Raw genomic sequence first — 27,729 nt, forward strand, 5'->3', positions numbered from 1 at the left:
AAATACACAAGTTAAGCTTTCCAGCTTCAGCAGGAGGTGCAATAGTTGTGTTGTGCTCTAGCTGAAGTAAAGCATTGTCCAAAATAAACATTTTTCTAAAAGTAAAGGACAGCAAAGCAAAGCAACAGACCTTCAGTGAAGGACGAAGCAAAGGCCTGCTGCTCCCTGAACAAAGCACTGATGTTCTCAGGGACACAACAGAAAACCAATTTTTTGGAAAGAACATTTATTTGTTTCAAAACCCATGATCCATAGAAATACAATAAAATCAACATGTACACAATGTAAAAACTTTGGTTCAAAGAAATATTTAACATCTAAAACTTCTGAGGTACAAAAGGCACAAGACCAGGCACCCAAAAACACCGAACGGCCCACAGCATTGTTTGCACCATTACTACAGAGAAAGTTGAGGGTCAAAGACTGGTAAAATAAGGGGGAGAGGGAGGGTGGGGAATGGGACACAGAGACTGAGAAATAACAGCAACCAAAACACAAGTATGTGTACAAAGCCATTTACTTTCACTCACGAGTGTTACATATTTTATCCTCTTTGGGTAAAGTGCCAGGAATCTTGGGAAAAAGATGGATCATTTCTTAGAAATGAACTGGAAGAACAAACAGTAGAAGAGGAGATGAAGAAACAAAGGCCTGCAGCAGGTCAGATTTCAGTCAACCTCTGTTCTCCCACAGGGTCTTAAAAATTCATTTCCTCTTTCGTGAAACCATTTATTTGAAACTGTGGAACAAGGATGTGAAATTAGTTACTGCCGTGCACCCAGTCTGTACATACTGCTGCAACCCAGAGTCTTACTGCAGGTAAAGCCTTATACCTGCTTATACCTCTTTACCCATACAATGGTAACCAGGAAGATTCAGAGTGCTGGGGAAGAAAAGATCTTCCCAATTGCACAATGGGGCACAGGAACAAAGCAGTGTGTGGTGGGGCTGGTGTCATTTACAGATCACTGCACTCCAGGGGAATGCCATGGAGGTTGTGGGAGGTGGGTCCCAGTGACCAAACAGATGGACAAAGTAGGAAACAGCCCCTTGTTGATAGACTATGGGCATCTCAGGCAAACAAGAGGTGGCATTTGTCTCCTATTAGCCATGCACATCAGAATGTTTGCTTCCAGGAAGCACAGTAGCACCCATCTGATCAGATAACATGAGCAGGTTCTTGGGCAAACTAAAGTGGGAGAGTGCTACAGGGAAAAATCTAAAGACATATTAGCAATACTACCTGGTTTCTTTCTAGTATGTAACTGTATTTTGTATAAAAAACATTATTCCATCACTTTCTGGGTAAGTGGCTCAATTAACTGGCACACTGCTGTGGCTGAAGAGGTTCCCTGTACACATAATCCTTAGACACTCTCTGCAGAAGTGCTCAGGCTCCACTTAACTGTTTATTCATGCCCTTAAACCACAGAGCATATAAGGTAAATGTGAATGTCTGCAAAGACCTCTCCCCCACTTTCACAGTTAGAACTATACACAAGTTTTGTAGGTTTGTAGGAATGGGCATGATTCTAATCAACTGATACTTCAAGTCATCCTGATGCAGATATAGATCATAGTGATAAGACAAGTGATAACAGCTTTTTAGTTTAAGTGGGTAGATTTAGATTAGATATTAGGAATAAGTTCTTTACTATGAAGGTAGTAAGACACTGAAACAGGCTGCCCAGGGACACCCCATCCCTGGAAGTGTTCAAGGCCGGGCTGGATGTGGCTTTGAAGAGTGTGGTCTAGTGGAAGGTATCACTGCCCAAGGCAGGGGGTTAGAATTAAGTGATCTGTAAGATCCCTTCTATGCAAAAGCATTCTATGATTCTATACTATGCAAACCCAGTGACATTCTTACAGCCTTATCATTGCCACAAAAGATGCTCTCACTAGAAAAAGTGATAGCTTACTGTTTCACATTGATGGTGAGAGTTTTCATTATTGACAAGTAATTCCTGAAGTTAAAATAGCAACACCTAAGTTATTAAATGCTGTTATAAGGGTACAGTATATCACCACCTCTGTATGCATACAAGGTTTTGTTCTTAAAAGAATTTTACTTACCCCATTTACACCCTACTAGTACTGGACAAGCTGCATGCCTTGTTCTATAATCACCCTCGCCACTTCTGAAAAGATTGTACCAAAACACTGCAGTTCCCTGCAAACACAAATCAGTTCGAGATTAGCCAAAACTCACCATACTTAATTATTCAGGCACACAAGCTTCGGAAAAATATTTAGTCCCAACTCTAGTTCAGTCTCGTTCACCACAGAGAGTGAACACAATCCTTATTTAAGAACACCTCTACACAAACTGTTCACATTTAGACACTGCCACATTCGCTGACTTAAATGGATGCCAGACTGTACTGAGAAGGACAGTAAAAGGAGAAGAGAACAAGCTACACACATTAAGAGACTTTACCTTCTTGGGCCATATCGCTGCCCCGAAGTCTGGGAAAACTGTAGCTCCTCCAGCTTCTACATCACTCATCTGAGAAAACAAAGGGAGGAAACTGACCATTTACAGCACTTTTGTACATACAGTCCCACAAGCTTAAGTGCCCCATACCCTAACAGATTTCTACTGGCACCTGTCTTCAAGAGGCACTAACGAAGAAAGGATGCATTTCGATTAGCAGGAACTGCAAAGCCTGCTATTCCAGCTGAAGGCTTTTGTTCAGCACTTCCTCGAGATTATGTATAATCTATTACACAAACCAGCCATAAAAAGTTGTGTACCTGCAATGTTCTAGAGTACTAGCTTGTTAACAAGGTAGAAGACTTCAGAGTAAGTCCGTCTCAAGAATTTCATTCTGCTTATGATCCAGTTAGGAAAATAAGTGTCTGTTAAACCACACATTTCCTCATAAATTGAAACCATGTCCTTGGAACTTATTTTCATAATTTAGTTTATGCATCTTGGTCAACCACTTCAGAAACTATAAACCATTAGAAAAATCTCACTTTTCCTCACTGTTTCTATGCTGTTCAACGACTTCATGCCACTTCAAGTGCTTTATGCATCTCAAGCTTTAATACATATAGCAAAGTAGTTCTAAAGAAATGCTTACATCTTTACACTTTGCCTTTCTACATTGCAATGAATTTTTGCCCTATTGAATTTATCATTTATGGTAGATTCACTATAAGCTCTACTGACTTTATTCAAAACCCAAAGTTACTGGAAAGACTCCCATTAAAACAGAAAGTCTTACCACAGTTTCAGTAAGTTTTTGATCAGGTACTAATTACAAGAAACAACTGAGTCAGATCCAACTCCCACCACATTTAAAACAACGATTAATACAATCCCAAGTCCCCCGTATTCTCTATTGTAACTTGGATTTCTGTTTAAAGCAGATGGTATTACCACTCTGGTGTCCTCCTGCTTGGTACCTACAATAAAAGGGCACAAGATGCCATAGGTGCACAGTGTTTTGCTCCTTCCAACTAGAAAGCACGTGCATGCAACTTTGCCAGTTAATACCTACATCTTAGCAACAAACCACTCTTTAGTAGGGACATTGGTACAAGTATGATATGTTCTACTTGGACATACAAAGGGTAAATTGCCTTTGACCATGTACAACTGGCAGAGAATATGATGCGGAGCACTCACTTGAAATCAAGGTTTGTCCAAGAGTCTGCGAAGCAAGAAAGATTGATGCAATTTGAATTAAAGCCTCTTAGCAGCAGTATCTCACAGCTGTTTATCTTATTCTGATTCATTTCAGAGACTTTTCTGCACTTGAAAGTATTTCTGATTCTGTTTTGAGATGCACTTCGCACTTAGAGTAATAGCTCGGCCATAATGGTCTCATCACAATTTATATTTGAAATTATCACTCAAAAGTTAGATATAGGTGATTAGGTGATCCTAATTAACAATATAGTTGAGTAGAAGTTGATCAGGTATGGTCAGAACAAGACTGAAAACATTAGGCCACTAGTATCAGTGCCAGTGAGGATTTCAGTGTACATGGTCTGTAGGCTGTGTAATGCATGCAACTAACGGATCTTTGCAGTTCTGCAGTTATAACCCCTTCCCCAGCTGCATCACATTTATTAGTTACATCTCCTCCATTTACTGAAGCAACAGCTATGCAAGGGCAATCCTGGCTTTTGACAAGTTAAAATGGAGGCTGACAGACCACAGCATCAAGTGCTGTCAAACACCGGTGGAAGAACGTGACTGCCCCACAGTAAGTGGCTGATAGTCAGGTTCTCAAAAGTATCATGTGAGTACCCCACGTACTCACCTTTGAGAAAAAAAATAGACAGAAATAAACCACATTCCTTTCTCCCACCAGTGGGAATCCAATGAAGTCAAAGATTTCACAGTAGAGTAGCCAAAAGGGGAAAAGTGGGCCCTATTGAAGTTTTCTGCTCTGAGAATATAAATTCTATTGACTCAAATGGGACAGCACCTGATGCTGCAAGAATAAATACGACCCTATTTCCAGATACCAAGAAATCTCTGCAAATAAACTGCACCAGCTGTAAACAAGATGCTGCTGAAAGTTACACTCAATGCATAAAGGATCATCATACTTACATAGTTTAAAAAAGTGGCCACACGATTTCCAGTCCCTAACCGCTTGAAAGCATCTGGCTCATCTTTCTATAAAATTAAATAAGAATAACTGCAAACTTCAAGCTCACAGACAGCAGACAAACAGAGGTACTTACATAGTTAAGAAACGTCGCTAGCCTATTTCCTTCCGATTTGAGTGTGCTGTCAAAGGGTCGCTGTAACAGACAACAACTTTAACCCACGTTACAAACTGGCTCACACTAGAGTTATGTGTAGCTCTGCAGAAAGAACTTTAGACTCAATTTAGAGTCAGAATAAAGATGGGACTTCACACAGGGCAGCACTGAAGCCACTGGAAATTGCAGCCACAGTGCATAACGCATGCACGTTGCACTTGGATGCTGTAAGGAGAAATAGCACTGCAGCAATTCTCAGGGCATTAGAGTAGAAGCAATGCTTTCTGGGCCTGCAGCACAGATGCTAAGTTATCTGAAAGTTATCACCAGGCTAGGACTGTACTGGACACTGATTCAAAGTCAACAGCTGAGGTGAATATGAAAAATTCAGCTTAAACATGCTTTAGGTAAATTTAGGAAAAACACTAGATTCTCATTAAAGGCAGCAGTGATTTTCATAGAAGTAACGTCATGAGAAAAGGAAATGCATTTCTCACTAGCAGTGATGAATTAGAACAGCAGTGATGAATTTCTCTCAGGTGGTTGCCTATCTACAATTAAGGACCACATCAAAAAAGATCAAAAAGTTTTTACTCTGCAGAAAGCGTTTTGAGTTTCATTTAAGTATGAGATCATATTTGTGCCAGTTTAAAAGCAGAAAACATCTAGAATCTCAGCACATCTGTTCCCTTCACAAAACACAAAGGTTTATTTACATTACTAATAGTCAGGAACTAATTTAAGCCAAGTGACATTAAGGTGCACTCTTGTACACAGTCATCTTCAACAGTCAAAAAAGCAGGAATTGGTATCAGGAAAAACAAACAGCAAGGAAACCCACCATCCCTACAACATCGTTCAATCTACTTGAATATTTCAAGAAAAAGGTCTTCCCTGAAATAGGTTCAAAGTGTAACTTTGTGCATCAGTACATGTAAATTCAATCTGAAAGCCAACATGACAGCACAGATATGGGTCTCCCTTTTTTCCACCACCTCTGCCAAACCCTGGTCCAGCCATGCATTTCTGAACTTCAATAACAGCAAAAGATCTTTTGGTAACTTTTGAGCAATCAGTGTAATCTCCAAGTTGTAATATGCAGTTAAAGCATCTCAATTTGAGAGGTGTAAGGGAACAAAAAGCTGCGAGGCTGATCAGGTGGTGAGACAGAGCAATGCCTCTGGATTACAACACTGAAATCTGTGATGCACAGAGAGCCTGGCGGACCAGTCCAAACCCATGGCAAATTCCACAATTGCCTTGCTTTAACCGATGACTGCAGCCAAGGTTATGTTCCAAATGAAGCTCTGTCCCAGCTGCCTAATCCAAAAGTAAAGACCATACTGGCCAATTTGATGTCTGAGGTCCTGGAGTTCAAAGGCTCTGAAGAGAATTTAAGAGCATTTGCTTGACTCAGGAAATGAAGCAGTGTTAAAGTTAACAGCAAAATTCTCTCAACAGTCCAAAGCTAACGAATATGAGCTTCCACAGCACTGAAAGTCAGGATTGACTTTTTTTTTTTAAATAGCATTAAGTAAGGTAGCTTCAATTCCATGCTAACTTATTGGGTTGCTCTATGGCTGCAGCAACCCATTCTACCAGGTAAAAAACACTAGAATAGTCTGAATTAAGATTCAACTGAAGACATGGTTCTTACTTGAAAAGAAGTCATCATAAATGGATTTTGTATTTGTAAGTACTGGTCACCATAGCTCTCCAGTATGATCGGAGTTCCAAAACCATTTCAGAGTAACAATGAAGAATTTGTTACTCTTCTCAGAGGTTGGACTAGATGATCTCGGAGGTCTCTTCCAACCTAGATGATTCTGAGATTCTCCTCTCTTGCAGCTAACAAGAGCTGTCACTTACCAGGTAGAGCCCTCTAGTGCCTGGTATAGATCCAGCACGTACCAGCTCCAAGACTTCCTGCTTTCACCATAGCACTGCCATCCTGGACGCAGGTTGACAAAGCCCTCTTCACAGCCCCCGCAGCTGTAGCCATAATAAGGGCTTTGCCAGAATGGCTCTAAAACTCAGATTTCCATAAAAGCTACTTTTTTAAAGGAAAGTGGGAGGACGTTTCCTGCCCAGCCAGATCCTGCAAAGTGCTTTAACATACCCAGCAAAGGAGGACTCAACCCTGCTAAACTCATAAGCCTCAGGGAACAACTCAGACTCACAACCCAAAGCTTGCTGACTTAAGTTTCCTAATAAAGTAATGGAAAGAGCACATACAACAGCTGTATGTCTTAATTCTACACCATGCAAGGAACCAAAGGGCCAAAGATAAGCAGGCAGGCAGATTTTTTTGTTCTCTTGAACTCTCAGCATCAGAGAAAGGATCATGAAAGCTTTCCAGAGGTCACCATTCATCCCATGCAACTGGGGCTATACATTGAGTGTTTTAGCATACAAGACATTTTAATAAGGGTTTCAACAGTTCTTAGAATAACCTGTTCCCAATGTCACCCACCCCCTTAGAAATAATTAAGAGCAATCTTACCCTAGAAAAATCGAAGTGCGGTTCATACTGCCCTCCCATTCCATAATTAGCAACCTACAGCATGGAAGAAAACAGACCATCAACTGCAAATAACTGCTGCAGAAGATAACTCCCAAAGATCCAAAACATTGTTTGAAAAACAGTACTTTGTGGCAAAGGTTATCTACAACACACTTAACCCTATTTTTCTTTAGATTACCAAAAGTGAGGTATGCAGATGAAAAACATCTTAAGCATTCTCTTTCATAGTTTAAGGGTTCCCCTGAGAAGAAACATTCAGCACTGAGGAACTTTAAACAGCAGCACTCTTTACCTATCACTACAACTGCCTGTTCAACACAAATGAGCAGCAATAGTTTTATTGCCCCCATGCTCCCTCCTCTGAAGAGGCAGAATCTGAGCATGGGTATTTTACTAGATTTGCAGGCTTCAAAAGTGTCAGGGTGTTTGGTCAGCAGACAACAGAACCCCTAGGAGTAGGTGTGGACCTTTCCTAGCTCCACTTGTTTGTGCAAATAGCACGCCATCCTGACCAAGAAATAGTTGTTAAACTTCATCCCGGTAAGAACCAGGTGTACTAACCTGTAACAGTTCAGCTGTTTTCACTGTTAACCCCGTGATCTGCTGCATTCGTTGGTTCACCTTACCCACAACAGGATCATCATCTTCCTCCAGCCATGAGCTAGGACAAGGGAAAGGGATAGGAAAGATTTAGATGTTATTTTAGAATACGAGCCACAACCACCCGTTTCCCAGGGGAGAAGGATTTCTTCTGCCCTCAGTTACATGGCTGAGCCATTAACCATGCATTTGTTGTGCAAGCCTTTGCTACATGCAGTACACTTTGTATTTTCAGCTGTAGGTTATAGGTATTAGGTATTGTGTAGGCATTAGGGCTGTTAAGCACAAATCTTAGAGCTGAGTTCTTCTCTATACTTACCTTTTTGATACCCTGTAGCTAGCCACTGTAAGGACACCAGTTTTGGGATCGCGTACTGTGGCTCGTGCCAGCTGTATCAAAAAAATACCAAGTGGGAAGAAACATGTCAACTGTGGGTTAAAAATACATAATTTTTCTTCATCCTAACCAAAACCAGCAGCTGATTTGTCAAATTTCAATATAATCAAATGATTGAAGTTAAAGCTCCAGCCTAGACTTCGTTCCCATTCCATGCTAGAATCACACATGCAGAAATGCAAGTGCAACGCATCACCTGCAGCTGATCTGGAGAAAGAACCTGACTGACTGCACAAGCCATGATATTCACTCAGTCTGTAAGTACTGTGTGCTGAACAGTTATGGTTTTTTAAGGTACTTTTTCAACAGCTGGAGTCAATGTTAGCAAGTGGGAACAACAACAAAAGTTAACAACATATGAAGCCTAAGTTCTTGGCAGAGAGAAAATTATTGGATGCTACATAAATTTAATCAGCCTGTTCCTCATGTGGACTGGGAAAAAACAGCCTCATTCTCAGATGAAAAATAGCGGGTGAAAACTTTTGCAGAATGAGCTACAAGTTATGGGGCACGCAAATCCAGTGGTAGAGGACTCCTGAGGACAAGTTTCAACATTGTCATGCTCAAATTTTTCCAACCGAAAAATGCGTGGAACACCATCTCAGTGACAGCCTGAGATATTGGTACATTAGGAAGGTAACACTTCAGAAGTACAGCTCACCTACACATTCTGAACAGCAAGTAATGCATCAGTGTTAGGCCACCTCACTATAATTGTAGGGAAAGTTTGTAACTTGGCAAAACTGATCAGATTTGCTGTGGTGTCAGAGCAATTGACTACTACTAGCTTAACAGGTCACTTTGCTTTCATACTTGCAGCTGAGAGCGAGAACTGGGACACTCCTTTGTTTAACTGCAAAGTCAGACCACATTTAAATTTAACTCCTGCAAACCACAAACACTTAAAACCATGCCTTCTTCCTTCCACTTAATTATAGCTCCCAGAAAACCTTAACTACATACCCTGAAAAAAAAATGCAAATATTTCCCTCATTTTTTCCTCAATTAGATGCCAACCAACCTTACAATCCATGTTAACTGTCTTGTCCCTATACCAGATTTCTTGGCAAAGCTACTCCTGTAATTCTGACTCAGTTATTTTGCTCCAGATTTCTCCTGCATAAATCATAACAGAAGAGCCAGGATGACTGAACATTGGTCTTCACTTACGCAGTGAAGCAGAGCTTTCGGGATACAATTTAGCTTTCTAAGCTTTTCATTATGCTGCCATTTTTGAGCTTGTACATGCTTGCTTGATTTCTGCACTGAGCATTTGATGTAATGGCATATGTTTGTCTGTTCAGGCTTCCACACCAATAAAAAAGAAGAATTTTGTTGACCCTTTCCAGGGCTGAGCAGCTGACAAAAGTCAGCTCTGATGTATTGCCTGTAAAGCTGGAACTGTTTTTTGGAACTGGAGTAAGCGACTGCATTTTGCAAAACAAGCATGAAAACCAACTTGAATATCACGTACAGATGTTGCTTTTCTACAAGAGAAAAAAATATTGGCAAGTGTAAACTGCAGATAATGTTAAGTGCCTAGAACTTAGAGTAGAAGTTTCTTGTAAATACATTTTAGAACAAAGGAAGTACTCATCTTTCCAAGCCCAAAACTAACATACTACTTCAGAGTTCTGTCTGAAAGCTTCCATGATTACTAACTAAAGTTTCCTGGCTGAAATTAAGCCGTATTTATTAATGACCATTTCATCACAGGGCTTGCATTTTCCATTCTTTCAGTAGTGCTGCAGAATTCAAAACTATTCCTACAGCAGAGCTAGACAGATTTTGAAAAAAATAACTTAATAAAATTATTTAAAATTAAAAAATTAAAATTAAAAATTGCTTTTTAAATGAAAAACTTATCTGAATCTTAAGACTACAATATTTGCCTAGCATTACAGGGACTGATCCAGGTCCTTCACTATGTAGGTGATATGAAGAATTCCTGACTTTGCTGGCATAAGCAAAACTATTAAGAAGTTAAGATTTTCCGTAAGTAAAAATTCCTAAGCCATTTACTGAGAATTTTGCACAGTTAACTGCAGCATCACATAAATACCTTCAGGAGCCTAGTCTTTATGGTCCTACATCACCCAACAGTTTCAAAATCATTCCCTTTAGGTTCATAGCTGCAGAGTATTACCTGTAGTATGAAACCAAGTCTCTCAAATCCTTTGCTTAGTCTTTGCTAATAGATTAAAGCACTGAGTATGTAGGCAATAGTGAGATGAAAGGAAACTTACCCTTGGCTTAGCCAGCTGTTTAATTTTCTCAATTTCTTCATCAGACATGACATCATAATAACGTACAATGTGAGGGCTATCCCATTCATCTTCTTCCTTAAAGGGAGCTATGAGCAGATGAGGGTTTCTGTTTCCATTATGGTACCTACAGAAGAGCCTTTTCTGTCTTCGAGGTGTCTGAAACAAGACGCTAAGTAAAACTCATTGTTTGCTCAACCACTTTTCATGAATTTAAAACAGGCAAGAAGTGTGCTTTATTTCACAAACACTGGAAAAGCTGTCAGCTGACAGCTAATTTGAAGTAAGATTCTGCAATTTTCTGTGAAAGTGTGCACTCCGGATACCACCAAGCATGTGAAATGCTGATCTCTTGGAAAGTTAAATCATAACAGGCTACAAGTGAGACAAATACTATAAATACATGAATAGCCAGTGGTAAAAAAAGTGTCTGGTTCTTACAGTTACAACTATGCAGGGGGAACAAATTGATTCCTCCCCCTGCACTGAAATTAAAGCCAGGTTTGAAGTGAGGTACCAGAAACTGGTTGGTCAAAATGGCTACCCCAGAGCGACACGGTCAAGATGCACAAAAGGGAAGGAATGATGTGATTCCCTAACAGTGGCAAAGCATCACTATCTTTCCATGGAAATAGCCTCCTGCTATATCAATACAGCCAGCATTTGAAATTGATTGAGTTTGTCTATTCAGCAATTTTCAATAATCTTTCAGAAGTACAGCTGAGAGCTGTTTTTCTATATAGGATTTACAGTAACTTAGGACAGAGTTGGGGACATAAGGTACAAATCTCATCCTGGACAGAATTACATTTAGATTTTCTGAAAGAAATAAACTTAGTAACATGCATCAGCAAGCTCCTTTCATCCTTACGCAAGGACAGTCAGAAAAGCCTTGCCTTTCTCTTACCATTTTCACTCCTTCCCCTCTGCAAAGGGCCTCATAGATATCACGCTCTGGCAAGTAGTCAAGAGGCCTCTCGTATGCACCACTTTGCACCACTGGTTCTGTTGTTGCCATTGTCTTGTTTATGGAGTTCTCTCTTGACTTTTCTTCTCTCTCTTTCTCCAGCAGCTTCTCAAAATACCGCAGATTACTGCCTGCTCTCTCATGAGTGCTGTCTTCATTGGGAAAAAAACACGAAGGCTCAGCGACTTATGCATATCTCAGGAACTGTTAATACAAACAAGCCTTTGCATCAATAATTCTCTTCCTAAAGCATTATTAGGCAACCAAATGCAATGGCTCCAGTCTGCGTGGTAAAACCAGTGCTGGGAAGTTTGTCCCTGCAAAAAGAAGTTAGGCACATTCCTGCAAAACTTCTGGAAGGACCTATCACAAAACATGCATTTAGGGAGAAAAAGAGGTCTTTGTCTTCACAACCCTCCTGTTCTTCAAACTTGGTCTACCTAGTTCCACCTAGAAGTGGACCAAGCAAAGATCAAGCCAGTCTGCACCCTTCTCCACCATACTTCTCACCTGCACTGCACAAGCATGCTTTAACCCAGGACTGCAGCGGAGTCCCAGCCACAAGCTTCAGTCCCAAAGGCTTCCTGGAAAGTTTGGAAGCTCAGAAGTTAAGCATTACCATTTGCCAGCTTATCTACAGCATCCATTTGATTTTTATAACAGGCTTATAAGGGAGGTATCCTGGATCACTAGCATCATTAGACCTGTCACTAATGATTATTGATGTTGGTATGAATCAAAGCCCATAAACACAAGGTTTTAACCATCTATTATACCTGGCCCAGCATAACAAAGAAGGAACAACTTCCTATTCATCACTATGTTTCTGGACACTAGCACCTAGAACAGTTTTCTTTTGCTTCTGACCTTCCCATGCTCATTGTGTTTCTTATTTAACTAACCCAGAAGGCCAAAGAAGTAACTACTCCTTGGAGAACAGGCTAATATTGGCTAGATGAAGGTTAGCCTAGAGCAGAGGAAGCTGCTGCTCCCAGAAGGGACTGCCAAGTCTGTTCCACTGTTTGGTGCTGATAAGGATTTGTGTTCTGCTATTAGCGCTAAACATTATTGCGGAGGGAGCTAGATTCAATACATATTCATGTTCCTGTAAGTTTTAATCTATGAATTCCAATGTCTGCAGGTGTTAAAATGATCTTTACCCTTCCCCTCCCCCTCAAAAAAACAGCTTCATCTACTCTCAGGATGCAGCCAGCATCTAGATTAAGAACCACAGCTGATTTTAAAAACTTACAAATGTATAAGACAGTAGATGTTAGATGTTAATTCTAATTAAGAGGGTAAACCTTCCCAACCCAAGAAGTAGGTAGCGCTGTAGTGGAAGGACTGTTTTTTTGCTTACTCATAAGAAAGCTAGAAACCATACATACGGACCACGACTGCTCTTGGCTATTGCTGGCAATGCTTCCCAGTGCCAGCATAGCAGGTCTTTTGTTCTTACCAAGGGATATCAGGCGCCTTGTGAGCTCCATGGCTCTGTGTAAGTCCCCAAACTGGAAAACAGCATAGCTGAGATAATCTAGGATCTCCACTTTACTGACTGTTGTGTCCTCCCCCTCATCATGCTGTTTTAAGGCTTGTTCCATCCAGAGCACTGTGTGATAGTAGTCTCCATCGTTGTAAGCAGTCTTGCCCATACCAAAGCAGTCACTCACTGTCAAAGATGATCTATATTTTGTTCCTAATAACAAAAAGAAAATTTTAACAATTCACGCAGAAGCACCCTTGCCTTCAAACATTGAAAAATACCTACAAACACGACTTATCCATAAAAGGCTTCTAAAAAAGCATTGACAATATTTTACATTCTGTGCCAAACTGATCACCTTCAGGAGTTAAAGATTATATTCCATCATAATTCTGTGGTGTTCATCCCTTTGGAAACCAAGAAAAGTTAAACAAAATTAGTGTTATGCTGTTCTGTTGTCAACACAGAGCGGACTAAGAGCAAACTTTACTGATATTAAGTTAACACAGGTGATTGGAAAAGCCCAGCTATATGCAGAGCTAGCTTGTTTGCTCTTTACTTGCGATGTATAGTTGTGCACAAGCAAGCTGACTGATATTTAGGCAGGCTAGGTATCCATTTGACTGTTTAGCTGCATACAGATTTCCGGTTGCTCCAGATCAACAGATGCATAGATAGGACTTCATTTTAAGTTCTGTTAATAACCTACATAACAAACTGTTTGGAAACTCAACTACCCACACTCTAATGAAGCCTATTCAGTTTGTAAATAGCGTTACTGAACGAGGTTATGGAAGCTAGCAAATCTCTTACAAGCAAGAGTCACAAAGTCACTCAGCTGCCAGAACACAATCACAGAATCATTCAGGCTGGAGACCTCCAAGGCCATCTGCTCCAACCATCCCCTACCACCAATGTCACCCACTAAACCATGTCCCTAAGCACCACATCCAACCTGTCCTCAAACACCCCCTGGGTCGGTGACTCCACCACCTCCCTGGGCAACCCATTCCAATGCCTGACCATTCTGAGAAGAAATTTCTCTTCTCCTAATTTCCAAGCTGAACCTCCCCTGGAGCAATTTGATGCCATGACCTCTTAACATCATGCCATGCCCTAAATAACATCACAATATTACAAATACCACCTATGTAGTTCCCAAAACATCTTTCTGTGGCACGTACTGCTAGCCCCCATTTCACAGATAACGTCCAGGAGCCAAGTGATTCAACCAAACCTCACCAGAAGATCACAAACAAGAACAGAACCAAGCTTTGGCAGAGCCATTAGAGCAATGAGTTACAGAGCACCTCCTTACTCAGTTCCTAAGTTCTCAGGGACAGGAAGTTGCCATGTTATTTGCCTACACAGTAACCAGCACAAGCAAGTTTGTCTGTTGTTTTGGTATGGTGATTACAAAAAAAAATATCAGTATTTCCTTTTAAAACAATAGAAGTAAAACACATGCTACTGGAGCTGGTCACTGCAGATCACAGCTCCCTAGCTTGGGTGGGAACAACCTCAAAGTTGTTCTCAAAATGTAAAATAAACACAACCACAAGTGCCTGAGCTGCACAGTTTCAGAGCCACAGTCCTTCATCACTACTGAGAAAGGACTTTGAGAGTTTGAGGACATCTGTTTCCTTTTCTTTAAGGAGAAGACCATTGTACACTTGCCTGGTAAGTTTCCTCGAGACAGCGTTTCAGGATCCAGCTTGTACGTGTCCTGCAGGCGCATCAGAGCCTTTGCAGCTCCAGTCTCATCTTCTTCAGTTGGAAAAAACTGACGCTGAATTGTGAGATTTGCAATAAAGCCTTTGCATTAAAAGGAAAAGATTACGTTACTTCCATGGTTTGAATAAGCATCAGTACGAGACCAACACAGGAGAAATATCTGCTTTTTTTGAATTCTGAGATTCCGATAACTTAGCTTTGAAGTCTCTCATTAGGCTCTTGATTTAAACTTTGCTTTCTGTTCCATTTTAAGAAACGGTTCATGGGCAAATGACAAGAGATAAATATCAACACTGTTTGTGCCAGACAACTGCTGAAGTACAATGTGAATCTAATAATCTTCAGTTTCCTCAGTCTCCTTCCAGCACAAAAGCTTACGTTTTCATCAGCTCTCCTTCTGAAATATCCAGAGACAACTGCAGACCATAGCACTGGACAGTGATCTCAGATTTTTTCAACCCATAAAGCCACAAAGACTTTTCAAATCTCAGCTCAGGACAGAAACCCTGATTCGGGAAACCCTAAACAGGAGTAGAACCTTACTTGTTAAGAAGCTTTTAAATCTGGCAAGTAAGAACAGGCAACATTTTATATAGCGCATTTCATTTAGGAATAAGTATTATCAAGCTTGTATAGCAGGCTGGTTGGCTGAGAAGGGGAGGCAATCAACCAGAGAAAGAACTCAGCCATTTCTAGCCATGCAACAAGCAGAACTGGAAAAGGGCATCTTAGAAAAAGAATTTGAGACAGAAGTATTCAGTTGAATTAAGTATTTTATTTTTCTCTAGGATGACTATTGCAAAAAAGCAATAAAGACCTTGGCTGGGATAAAACTTCAAATGCGGAGAAGAAAGGGAAAACATGCAGTTCTGCCTGAAAAACATACCTTCTTCCCCCTTACTTTCAAGAGGTCCAGTAAAAGTAAACTTGCATTTAGGAAAATGAGCTTAAGGAAGCAAATTCAAGCAGACACTAACAATATGATGCAAGAGCAAAGATTAGTAGTGGAAACTAGATTTAGAAGGACAGATTTGCAGATAACAGTTTTATATTATCCAGTTATGAGACGACATTTGCCAACTGTTAGTGATGGAGCTGACAAGAATTCCTTTACCAGCTCACTGCCGGTCTCATTTTGATTCTTACGTCTTATCTACTGATCAACATGGTTTAAAAGCAATGACTGCTTACAGAAGCAGCAGATTGGGAAGACAGATGAGTAAGCTTCTACACAGAAGAATATACAACTCAATAAAAGGCATAAAACCTTTGCTAACACAACTGGCCATTTCAGTATATCCCATTCTTCTGTTGCAAACAGCACAAGCCACCCAGATGTCACGGGCCTATTACAGGTAACAGCTTCTGAGCCTCGGCTCTGTCCAGTTCAAGCACCAAGTTTACTGATTAGCCAAGCAAGTGAAACAAGAGGCCAGCCATTAGTTTAAGTTTCAAACAAACTTGGCAACAGTAAACCACAGCTGAGCTTGCAACTTTCCAGAAGATGACGGGAAGCAGCAGCGCTGTAAGGCTACCTCCCACCAGCACCTTCTTCCCTGTGGCCCCTTACCGTTTGTTGTATCCTGAAGAACTAGGTTTTCTAATTCCAACCAATCCGTATTTAAACGCTTCACCAACTTGTATGCATTTACAGGGTGTGCCAGATACCCTTCTGGATCAGAGGTTGATTTGCTAGTCAGTACATCCATTTTTTCTGCCCAGCTGGAAAGAGAATTGCATGCCTCAGTCTGAGAACAATTTATGAATGCATGTCTTCCTTCTTAAGTCACCCTAATTACACCACTAGAATCAATTTATTGCTGCTTTTGCCATCATAACCAGCTGTCAAGCTTTCAACTTTACAAGGATAAAATGAAGTACAATTTATGTTTTAAATCAGTTTTGTTTTTTTTTTAAAGGAATTTATTTCCCTGCTTTTTATTTTAAATCCTACTACGGTAGACACACAGCTCTTGAAGTCTAAGCCATCAGTTTTCAGCACGCTGCACTTCAGAAAATAAAAGTGATATATATAGTGCACAAACACTGAGTATCATTTAATTCATCCTTGTAAAAATACAAGTAACACCCCAGGGCTTTTTAGCTTTGTGGAAACTAAACCCCAATCTTTGATTTCCAGACTGGAAACCCTCAGGTAGAGTACATGAAGGTAGAGTACATGAAGAGTGCTGTCAGTCACCTAGCATGCACCATCAGTCAGCTTCAAAGCAGTAGTGGGATACCAGTAGTGGGATGCCATGCTTTGCTGCCAGTTATGTCACTGATGCTACATTGAGAACTTGTTCTGCCATTCTTCATATTATCCCCTAACAGAAACATCTGGCCAGGCTCTGTGTTCCTCTCTCCAGCACTGAATAAGAAAACACTGCTGAGACAAGCTAATCATGAACATTAGAGATCCCTTCAAGTCTCATCTCAAACCCAGTAAGCCATGAATGAACTAGGGTTGCAAACATTTAAGCTTTGCCACATATCACCATGCTGCCTGGCTTATTCTGTGAACCGTGATGTTGCAACAGAAAGCAAAACTAAGATTACACGCAGAGATCCTTTGCAGGGGTATCAGATTAACGGTATGTTGAGACAAGTCTCACTTGCATTCCTTTTTTAAATCTGGCTTTCACTACTTCTAATATTTATTTTGCAAAGCAGTAATAAGGTGAATGTCTACTCTTTACTCACATCACAATATTTTGAATTAGACATCTCTAGGACTAATTAGACGCAGTAGTGAAAAATGTTACCCTATTCAATGTTGAAATTTAGCACCTTTATTACGAAGTATATTTATGCCAGAGCTTAAATATTTAACAGTAGCAGAATACTTTTGCTTATAAATAAGCAAGAATACAGTCAACTGAACACTTAACACAAAGAAATCTTTTGATGGACTGACACATGCAAGTGCATGGTTTTTTTTAAAGATCAATTTATACATAGATTAAGCTCACATTCTCTTTAATCACGCTTGAACAGGAGACATCTTTTCTTCAAGAGGGTAGCTTTTCAAGAAGTGAATATTTATGCATTCATAAGTCATGAGGAATTCATATCATTTCACTGCTTCATAACCCTATCCCCACCCTACAATCCCAAAGGGAGATCAAACAGCCAGATATAATCTGGAGTTCAGAAAGTCTTTGGAAAGTATGGCTCCAGTTACAGGCACAAAACTCTCCCGAACCTGGACCTCAAACCATTCTAGTGTCACGCCTTGTTAGGTATTACTTTTAGCTAGGTAAGCAACAGTCTTCTTAAGGGACATAGAAAGTATCAGTTGTCAGCAAGAACCTTTCGTGTGATCTGAGCCACCAGGATAACCTGAGCTGTGCTATTGTCGGGTTGGTAACTGAAGAGAAGAAGGCCAGAGCACTGCCCTTGAGAGCAGAGGCAACACAGGAGGGAAGTCGGGTTCGGTATGCACTCCACCACACAGTGCAGCTGATGTTTTGCCATTGCATCAGGGCATCAGCGCCACTTACAAGCTAGCGGAGCACTGGCAGCCACGTGCATTCAACTCACACAAAGCTCCTGACAGATACAGGTGTCTTCTCCACAGGAGTACTGTGATGGCACAGGGACAGGGAAAGAAGCAGAAAGGCACCAGTAGACAGTTACTAAACTGACTAAGTACGAAAAATATCTGAAGCAGGGCCCCCTCTGTAGGTTTATGGGAATAAATTACATGCAGCTTACCACCCATGTTCTCAGCCTGATTATTTATTGAGGAAATGCTAACCAGAACTAATGGCTAAGACTAGCAACAGGAAGGTTAGTTTAATCCAACACAACAGGTTCTGCATTTTGTCACCCCTCACCATTATGCAAACTTCTCTCCCTACCTTTTAATCTGAGACAGCTTGGCCTCTTCTGCTCGGATGTATTCTTTTAAAGACTGCACCAAGTCTTTCTCTGCATAAATGAGATCTGTCATTTGACCTGAAAAAAGAATGTGACTGAGTGTTAATCACAGACAAGAAAAGTTTTCCAGCAGCAGGCAAGACAGACCTCAGGTGCTGTAGAGCTATTAAAACCACCAAAGAACAGACAAATTTAAGATGTGCAGTTTAAAGCTTGTAAGCCCCAAAATCTACTACATTTACAAGTTTTTCTTATCAATCCAAAGCACTATGACAAGCTTTGCTTTTCAAAGGCCAACCACTGAAAGACTCAATGTGATTTACAAACCCAACAGCAGCTTTAGTCTCAGCATTGCAATGTAATAATTCAGTACATGGAAGTCAGCAGGATGTTTTTTCAGAGTTAAGAAAGGTTCAGGAATGGGCAAGCATGAAGAGAAGGCGATCCTTCACAGCAGAACAGTATCAAGGATGTTGAAGAGATACTTTCCCTGATGAGGCAAGTGTTTGATAGGGCCATATGAGGAAAGTCATGAAATTCAACTGTGAGGATGAACTGAGTTTTAGCAATCTCAGGAGCTGCATCATAACACTGTGCACTGGTTCTTGCCATACCTATTGAAGTGAAGAACTCTGCTTCTGTGTGGCAGATCAAGAAGATAAAGAACACCAACTGCAGACAGGGCTTCATCTTCTAGATAGCTTAAACCTGTAACATATTCAAAGGAAAAGGGATTGAAAAGGATTAACTTATTCTTGAGGAAAAACAAGGCGTTAATCTTCACCTTCAATCATTACACCCTCATGAAAGTTATTTAGGTCATTGAAATACTGAGCCATTATCAGTAAAGCTTGAAAAAAATCTTCCTCATGCTGAGGAGCTCAGTCTCAAATAGTCTGGAATACTCAAAACAGTCTCAAATATCTGGGATACTCTAAGGGACTTGCACAGAAAACATGCTCTAACGATGGATGTAACAGAAGCAATGATTTGTCCACACAAACAGTGAGAACAACCTTCTGCAAGTGCAGCTCAATGCCTTCAAATTCACAGTTGGAAAGTGAGAGTATACGGAGTTCTACTATCTTCCAGCAATAATAAAAGTCTAAATCTAAGGGTCAGACTTGCAGAATGCTAGGAAACTTATATAAAAGCTGTCTAGAAATTCAAATAGTGAGGAAGCCAAATAAAGAAATACAGCAAGTTGTAGAGTAGAAGTGGCAGCAAATGTTGGAAAAGTTGAAAGAAAATTTCCAACTTTGCTGATTCAAACACACCATCCTAGCACATAGGCCTCTGGGCATAGCGCTTGACTTCTGCATCTCAAAAGCTGTGCCAGTTCAGCACCCCAGCCCCTTGAGACGGGCAGAAAGCAGACCACTACACTTCTACGAGCACAGCACAGGCACCAGGAGAGCCAGCCTGGGCAGCAGGCAGATGACAAGTGGGGTGAGGGATGCAAAGTCCATGCAGGAGAACTTCCTGGGAGCTGTATTTCTTCATGCAGATCTGATGTCTGCCTGCTCCGTTGAATTTCAGAGGATCCTGTGCTACTCCTAGTCCAGAGGTCGGCCCACAGCTTGCTCTGGAGCTGCGGTTCACTGAGCAGGAACAGCCACCGCCACCAGCCCTCAGGAGCCACAGGAGCTGCCACAACACCCCCACAGCAACAACAGCTCTCCTTAGTGCAACAGCACTAATTCCCATTTCCTACCCATTGTAACTGGGTACACAGTTCAGTGGCTGGAAGTGACCACGCATGACCTGCTGTTAATCAAAAATACATTTACAGCCTGCACACAAAAGGCAATCACCTAAATCTGATGAGACGGGTATGGAGGGAAAAAGGGAAGGGAAAAGGGATGGAAGATTAAAGTTTCAGCAATGCAATAAGTGGGAAGCATTAAAATATGGTAATTGCAGACAACTTCTCGCTCGCTGATCCCTTGAGCTCCATGTTTGTCTGCACAAGACAGGAGCTGGCAGATGGATGTTGCCCTCTCCTTTGTCTCTTGAGCCTACAGCACCATACATCCTAACCCTCAGTCAAGCTCCTTGGTGCCAGGGACACAAACAAGTACACCGCTGATACAACCATCACTAAGAACATTACAAACTGCTTTGACATGTATTATCACATTACAAGATGACTTTTTCCTATTGATTGCTATAGAAATCTACAGGAGGAACCAGTAACATTTACCACGACAGTTTGCGAGCATGAGTAAGCAGGAAAACTGTCTCAGAGCATCAGAAGAAGTCTTCTCCTTTCCCAGTTTTCTCACCCCCCTGCAAACCACATATTCCCAAACGGCTTGTTTAAGTTAGCTCAGAACTAGTACATGGGTAATGTGAGAACCAAGCTGAGCTGAATGAGTGGTGCCACACAGAGGTCTGCCAGCACTAAAAGCCACAGTAAGTGATATAGCAGAAAGCGCAGCAAGGCAAGAGCGCTTGGGAAGTACATCGGTCGGGATATATTAAGCCAGAACTGTCCATCTGCAGGGTCTGTTCTCGTCTCACAGAGTGTTTTTTTGGATGCACTACACAAAGCCTGGCAAAACAATTACGAGGGAGCTTTCCAGTTAAAACAACACAACTTTGCATTCTCCCTGCGCCTCCCCACCATGTTCTCTCATGGCTCAGGATATCTGCCAAGAAGAACACTTACTACAGCTAGCAGCTTGTCTTTATAGCAGATCTTTAACAGCTTTGCCATCCTACTCAGATTTACTTGAGTCAATAAACAGAAATCCTCAGTAAACAGGGAAATCAGCTCTTGCTTGAATAAGCTGGACACCTGGCTGCAGGGTTTGCAGATTGTTTGTACGCATTCTTTTTGCAGCTGTTATTCAGAAAGCCAGCAAGAAATAACGAATTACAGGAGGCTGAAAGTGATGTCATAACCACATTCTTGGAGAGCACAAGTGTGCGTGCACACACGCACGTGTGCACCCACCCCACTACAGCTAGCCCATCTGCTACCAGAGAGGGGAAGAGCCAGGTAGGGGTCTTAGCACCTCAATAAGATCGAGATGCTTACAAAACCAGTGTTTATTAAGAGGATGGAAGACCATAGTTGCACAGAAATGCCTGAACTCCACAGATAAGAGGTCCATGTAGGACAAGCACTGCCTCCATTCCTGGCCTTTTTGGCATTGTCAGGTAACAGGCATGTCATGCTGCACAGGTGAATTTAGGATTTCCATTTATTTCAGCGAGAACAGCCACATTCCCCTGCAGCAGACTTCAGAGGACTTCCACAGGCCTGCTAGGCTCAGTTCAGCACTGAGGTGAGAAGAAAACCCCTGAGCAGGAGCCAAGGGCAGGCAGCACACTGCCTTCCGAGCTCAGATCTTACAGTGCTTTGCTCCTCACCACCAAGCACTCGCACCGCCCAAGGGACCACTCTCGCTGCTGCATGAAGCCTTTCCAGTGACAGACAGAGCTCAACAACTCCACATGCACCGACATATTTCATGCCTTGCTCCTTTCCTTAAAGGTGCCAGCCAGCACAGCCAAAAAGCCAACTGAATGGATATTGTATAAACACTTTCTAGGTCTGCAAGCCCTCAATGAATCATCGCTCCCACTGGAAAGAGTACCGTCAGACTGCAGAGAGCACTGGCAGAAGGAAAAGAGTTCTTCTAGACCAAATAGACCAGGATTTTTTCTCCATGAGTTAGACTGAGTTCTTTATTAGATACACTAAAAATTCTCAAGAAATAAGAAAATGGACCTGACCTGTGAGCATTTGCACGTCTACCAAGCTAGAACACCACAAAAACCCTCTCCTCCTCTTCACCCCACAAAAAAAGTTTTGACAAGTATCGTTTGGTTGGAATGGAAACATAAATAAGGGGACTATTGACTTTCTGCAGCTTTTTTTTTTTAAAATGTACTATTAGCAGCACACATACTGTCCTAACCCTCATCTTCAGCTAACTGCCTCATGGCTGATGATTCACTCCTGGATGTCAGGTTTTCCCTTCCCAGACAAGGTTATGCTCAGAAGAACAAAACCCAAGGCAGAAGAAGCATTCCAATTCCTTGACAGCCTAATTAGAAAGACAGAACAAAAGCAAGTGCCTTATTCAGGCTCCAAATTAGCAGACACCTCATGCAGAAGAATTAAGTGGAACTGACATAAGATCAGTCCAAGCAATTTAAAGACGAAGTGGCACCCCTTATCATTGCTTATTAGAATGACGGATCAGGCCAGAGTGTGACACCTGCTGTGCTGTGAACTCTCATTACAATCACATGAGCTCCATAAAAAAAAAAAAACACAATAGTTTTCCACCCCCCAGATGTGACAGGACTCCCTTTGTGCCAATAGCCAGGCACCGCTGCTCGGACTCTTCAAATACAGGGTGTTTTTCAGTGCCTGCACTACATCTCTTGTTATGTAAAAATACATGGTAGCATGCCAGGTGTTTCTTACACACAAGATTTTATCTAAAACTCAGTTTCCAGAAGCCAACATCATACAATTCCAACTGCAGTGTCTGGGCATAGAGGGTCTGCAGTCCTCCACTCACCCCCCAAAGCTTCCAACCCACCCTGCAGAGCTACAACTATTTCTCTGCCTTGCTAATCTCCCTCTCTCAAAAGTGACTGTGCCACTTGAGATGCCAAGAAATCCAAGATCCAGCTCTCTCACCACTGACTCCCCCCTACATTTCACTAGGTAAACTTCTACAGATACTCAGAGTCTAAGTTTATTTCAGTGAAGCCAAAACAAACTTCAATGTATTCCTAGCAGTTTTCCATTTCTTCCAGTTTTTTCAGAGCACAAAGCAATGGTGTCTTCCCAGCAGTTAGGTACACTGCTGTTTCCTAGTTTGCTTCTACTCTCACAGACCCAAACACACACTTTGCTACACAGGAATAAAGCATGTAAAAACAACACAACACGATACAAAGTGTAATATATCATTTTCCTAAATTACAGTAAGCCATCAGAATGCAACAACTTACAAGCTGATGACAAATAAGGGTCACAGCCTGCCTCTTCTTCCGTGCTTGCCTACACTATTAAATGCACCTGGAAAACCGCTGCTAAAATAGCTGCTTCTGTGTTGTATCTAAATTTAAAGTACCGTGGTGCAAGCTAACAAGCAAGTCACTATTCCAAAGCCACCTCAGGCCCCAGATGAGTTCTTGGTGCATAGGCAGCTGATGCCCACACACCAGGCTCTGAAGAATGGTCAGTCCTCAAGTAGCAATTTGAGGTTGGACTCCTGGAGGAGCCAGGCTTGACTTGGGCTTCCCACCCACCGTCTGTTACTTGCAGACACAGACAGAAGCACTGACCTGACTGCCCCTGGCTTCACCCCCTTTCCCCTCCATAAGGAGCAGAGCTTCAAGAGTAGGCCACAACTTTCTATCAGTCTTGACAGCTGCATGTACAGCTAATTATATTTAATTGGAGAATAGTACAAAAAACCTGCAAGACTCCTTACATACTTCTTTAAAGCCAGAAGTTGGACTGAATTGCAAATACATTTTCAGGATGCTGCCAAGAAAAATTCTCTTGATACCACTTCAAGAGAATCAGCCATAAAAGCATCCAGCTTGTAGCAGTAAGGTCTTGCAGCCAGCAGATGACAGCAGCTATAAAACTAATTAAAATTATTAAATAGCAAGGAAACATTAATTTTATCCTAATAAAGCAAATTTTCACTGCTTGCAGATGATGGAAAAAAACTGTTAGAGGTTAAAACCTATTATCCAGCTGTAGTCAGATGCTCCAACACTCAACCACTCCCAACCCAGGAAGTAAGACCTTAAATGCCTATCAGCGTCCCACCCAGGCACACCTTCACCCTCATGACAGGATTTCCAACACCATCAGCGCAGCATGCAGCTGCCTTCCTACAAACAGCTAGCTCTTGGTCACACCCAGGGAGAGAGAAAAAGCACTGCTTCCTTTCAATGTTCGGTGCCTCCTCACAAATGAGCTCTTCTTCCTCATGCAAGTGCTTCCCAGCTCCTTCCCCCAGTACACTGAGTTTTCTGCTCGAAGCAGCTTATGCCTACATCACTACCTTCCTTGCCAAGGGCTTAATATGCATCTGAAAACAATTATAATTGCCTAACAAATAATATAACATGATTCCCTTGTACTTTTCAAGGCAAGCCAAAAGGAAAAAAGCTGTTTATTTGCACACATTAACAAGGATAAAGCACATCCATGCAAAACTGCATGCATTTTTTAACATAAAATGGTTTGTGTTATCCTTAGCTGTAATACCCTTAGAAAGTATAAGCATCTGGATCAACTTCCACTTTTTTAAACCATAGCAAAAAAAATTCTTCTGCACTCCAGCAGACAAGAAAATTCATGCAAATCTAAAGCACAGCAAACCTGCCTGCATCTTACTCCACAGTGCCTGCAAGCTCATCAGACATGAAGCAGCCTAGAGCCAAACCCCACACTGTTACTGAAGACAAGACAGCAGGACTGCATGCTTTTTTCCCCACCGGAGCTTGTTTTTCAGCATTAAAATTCAGACTTCATTTTCCTGTGCAGAGCCCATAGTTTTAGTATATCATAATGCTTAAGATAGCCTCCCATATGCTCAAATAACAGTAAAAATCTTTCTATTCAGAAAGAAGATTTTTTTATATGACAGGTCTGTGGTCAGTGATAACAGCAACTGATAACAGCAACTGAATTAAAATGAAGACATTATCTCAGATGCGGGGGCTGAATCTCAGATCACCCTAGAACATGCCTCCTAACATACCCCGAGTCCTTGTTTCTCAGCCATATAGAAAGCCATACACAAAAATCAGAACTAGCTATAGAGAAAGCCCTGTTTACAGCTTGCTTTTTTGGAAGCTCGCCAATATGCACAGTATGGAAATTATAAACAGACTAGATTCCTGACTTAAATCTAGAATGAAAAACTTAGGCTAAACAGTAAATCATGCTCCCCCTGCTGTTACTGTCCCTGAAATACACCATCACATCCATGGCTTGTACTTCCTGCACTGGAAAGGGCTATATTAAAAAGAATCTCAAGAAATTATGCCAAAAGCAAGAAGCAAAATTCCTGCCCGTTAGTGTCACAGCAATGCCAATTTACAGCTGTTAGCTAGTGCTCTGCCTGTAAAACCCAAGTGGCAGTTATTGGTAGCAATTTGCGTTTACAACATACCTGCAAGATTGTTTCCCAGGTCCTTGATGCCCGAAAGCTGAAGTATCAGCCTGGAGAAGATGGCTGCAGCGGTCTCAGTGGTCTGTCAGATCAGTTCACGCTCACAGCACACCTATAAAATTAAGGAGCAGTAAGTTTTATTATGCAAACACCTTCTGGGAAAGCCTGACTCAGGGCAATCACCAGCTAGGAACAGCCGCAGCACGAAGCCAGAGGGCTCCAAAACATGGCCTGTACGTACATGCCCTCCTTCCTCCCAGGTTATAACAAAGTTCTGTGTGTCCTGAAGCTGAATTATTCCTGTCTGCCCTTGAAGGCGTGCTGCTGCAGCTCTGGCACCAGCCTGCAGCCCACGGGCCTGCCCCAAAGCCTCCCTCCCATACCCGCTGCTGCCTGCCTCCAGCTCAGCATCACTGCCCAACCAGTGACAGCAGCAAAAGGATTTCCCAAAAAAACCAAGTCTCACGTTAAACCAGGAGGAGATGGGAGCAGAACAAGCAAGTTCTGAAGGTCTGTACATAGCTTAAGACACTGCTTGTTTCACCTCAAAGTGACAGCAGACGAAACGTGGGGGGAGCCGGTTAGCGCAGCAGGCACAGTGACCCCAGCAACAGCACTGCTCACATCTGAACCCCAGGGCAGGGAAAAGGGGAACCAGCCCCACCAGCTGCTGGTGTTTTGGGAAGGGGACTGCCTCTGATGTGTCTCCTCAGAGCCCTCCTGGCTCCAAGCCCTGGCTCCCTCCAGGCCGCCCGCCAGAGGCCACCGGAGGCCTCGGAGTCACCCCTCGCTCCCCGGGCAAAGCCAGCCGACACCGGGCGGGGGGAGCCGCAGGTGGCTCGAGGCGAGGATTTTTATTAAAACAAAGGGAAAATAAAGAACTGGGAAGGGAAGACCAAGAGCGATATCTACACGAACAGCGCTGCCCCCCCGCTCCCCCCACCCCTCAGCAAGACCCGGGGGTGCGGGCACCCGGGCCGTGCTCCCGGCCCCTTCGCGTGCCCGAGACCCCTCCAGCAGCCCCAGCCCCCGGCTCACCACCGCCCCGGCCCGTCCTCCCGTCCGTCCTTCCTGCCGTCCGCCCGCTCCCCGCCGGCCCGGCCCGGCCCGGCCCCGCTGCTCTTGAGCCGCCGCCGCTCCGGGAGCCGCGCCCCCGGCCCCGCCCTCCCGCCGTAATGCCGCGAGTAGCGGCCCCGCCGCCTCCTCAGGGCCCGGCCCGCGGCCCGCGGGGCTCTGCAGGGCGGTGAGGGCCCAGCCCCGGCTCCGGGACCGGCTCTGCCCACCGGCCCTTCCACCTGTGGCGGCGTTTTTCCTCACGAAAGCTGCCCGCCCGCCTCCCAGGGCCGGCACTGCGGGCTGCTGCTCCTCGGGTACACCGAAACCAGCGTGTGTAGGGGCATCGCCATCGCCTGATACTGCCCCGTAGGCCTTATGGTAGCTTCATGAGGATGAAAATGTGTTTTAAAAGGGAAATTAGGGGATGGTTTGTGTCCTCATCGTGTTCCCTACATACAAGCTGGTTCCACATGGCCTGGGCTCAGCCCTGGGGTCACTGCATGGCCGTGGGTGCGGATGGAGTCAGGCACTGGGGCACAGACGGCGCTGAAGCAAAGCCAGCAAAGATCATTCCCCAGCTCACCAAGGGCACCTAATTTACATTTTTCCCCCCTACACAAACTGATACACCAATTAAAAGTGACTTTCATTACCAATCATCATTAAATCTTAGCCCAGAATAGCATCTTTTAAATGTTAAGTAGAGTCAGCGACTCGGTCAGACCATGCAGAACACCAGGAACAAGCTCTTTGCTTTCCAGATTTCACTGGATTTCATCACCAATGGACTCACTGAACAGAAATCTGGCGAAATGTGGCTGAGAAAGCAAGACTTTGGGAGATGACTCATATCAGAATGCATAAAGTGGAAAAAAATAAGGAAATAAATATCTACCATAAGGGTATAATTTCACTGAAGCTTTCAGCA

At 42.7% G+C, this 27,729-nt stretch overlaps 1 protein-coding gene across 6 annotated transcripts; it reads right to left on the reverse strand.

Moving 5' to 3' along the window:
* Window positions 1-209: 209 nt before the first annotated feature.
* P4HA2 (prolyl 4-hydroxylase subunit alpha 2) lies at window positions 210-26,848 on the reverse strand. Of its 6 annotated transcripts, XM_035338799.1 has the most exons (17): window positions 26,784-26,848; window positions 25,746-25,857; window positions 19,194-19,287; window positions 18,561-18,657; window positions 16,268-16,419; window positions 14,641-14,778; window positions 12,937-13,176; window positions 11,418-11,629; window positions 10,493-10,669; window positions 8,169-8,239; window positions 7,811-7,910; window positions 7,229-7,282; window positions 4,705-4,764; window positions 4,571-4,636; window positions 2,438-2,506; window positions 2,074-2,170; window positions 210-739 (listed from the first exon to the last, which is right to left on the reverse strand). In XM_035338799.1, the coding sequence occupies exons 3-17, from the start codon at window positions 19,267-19,269 to the stop codon at window positions 669-671; spliced, it is 1,680 nt and encodes a 559-aa protein (XP_035194690.1). In that variant the 5' UTR covers window positions 19,270-19,287; window positions 25,746-25,857; window positions 26,784-26,848; the 3' UTR covers window positions 210-668. The 6 variants fall into 6 exon arrangements, 4 of the variants coding, with proteins under 4 accessions (XP_035194690.1, XP_035194687.1, XP_035194688.1 ...); XM_035338796.1 differs by lacking the exon at window positions 4,705-4,764; XM_035338797.1 differs by lacking the exon at window positions 4,571-4,636 and having other exon boundaries at window positions 26,784-26,847.
* Window positions 26,849-27,729: the final 881 nt, after the last annotated feature.

The sequence above is a fragment of the Oxyura jamaicensis genome, chromosome 13, assembly GCF_011077185.1.
Source record: "Oxyura jamaicensis isolate SHBP4307 breed ruddy duck chromosome 13, BPBGC_Ojam_1.0, whole genome shotgun sequence".
Taxonomy (NCBI): Eukaryota; Metazoa; Chordata; class Aves; order Anseriformes; family Anatidae; genus Oxyura; species Oxyura jamaicensis.

Bases quoted from the DNA above. Each gene is read 5' to 3' on its own strand.
- P4HA2 (XM_035338799.1), bottom strand. From the start codon at position 19,269: ATGAAGCCCTGTCTGCAGTTGGTGTTCTTTATCTTCTTGATCTGCCAC. The intron at 16,420-18,560 runs GTAGGGAGAGAA...TTCTCTTTCCAG, and splicing joins AAGCTGTCTCAGATTAAAAG to CTGGGCAGAAAAAATGGATG. The intron at 4,637-4,704 runs GTAAGTACCTCT...TTAATTTTATAG, and splicing joins TAGCGACGTTTCTTAACTAT to AAAGATGAGCCAGATGCTTT.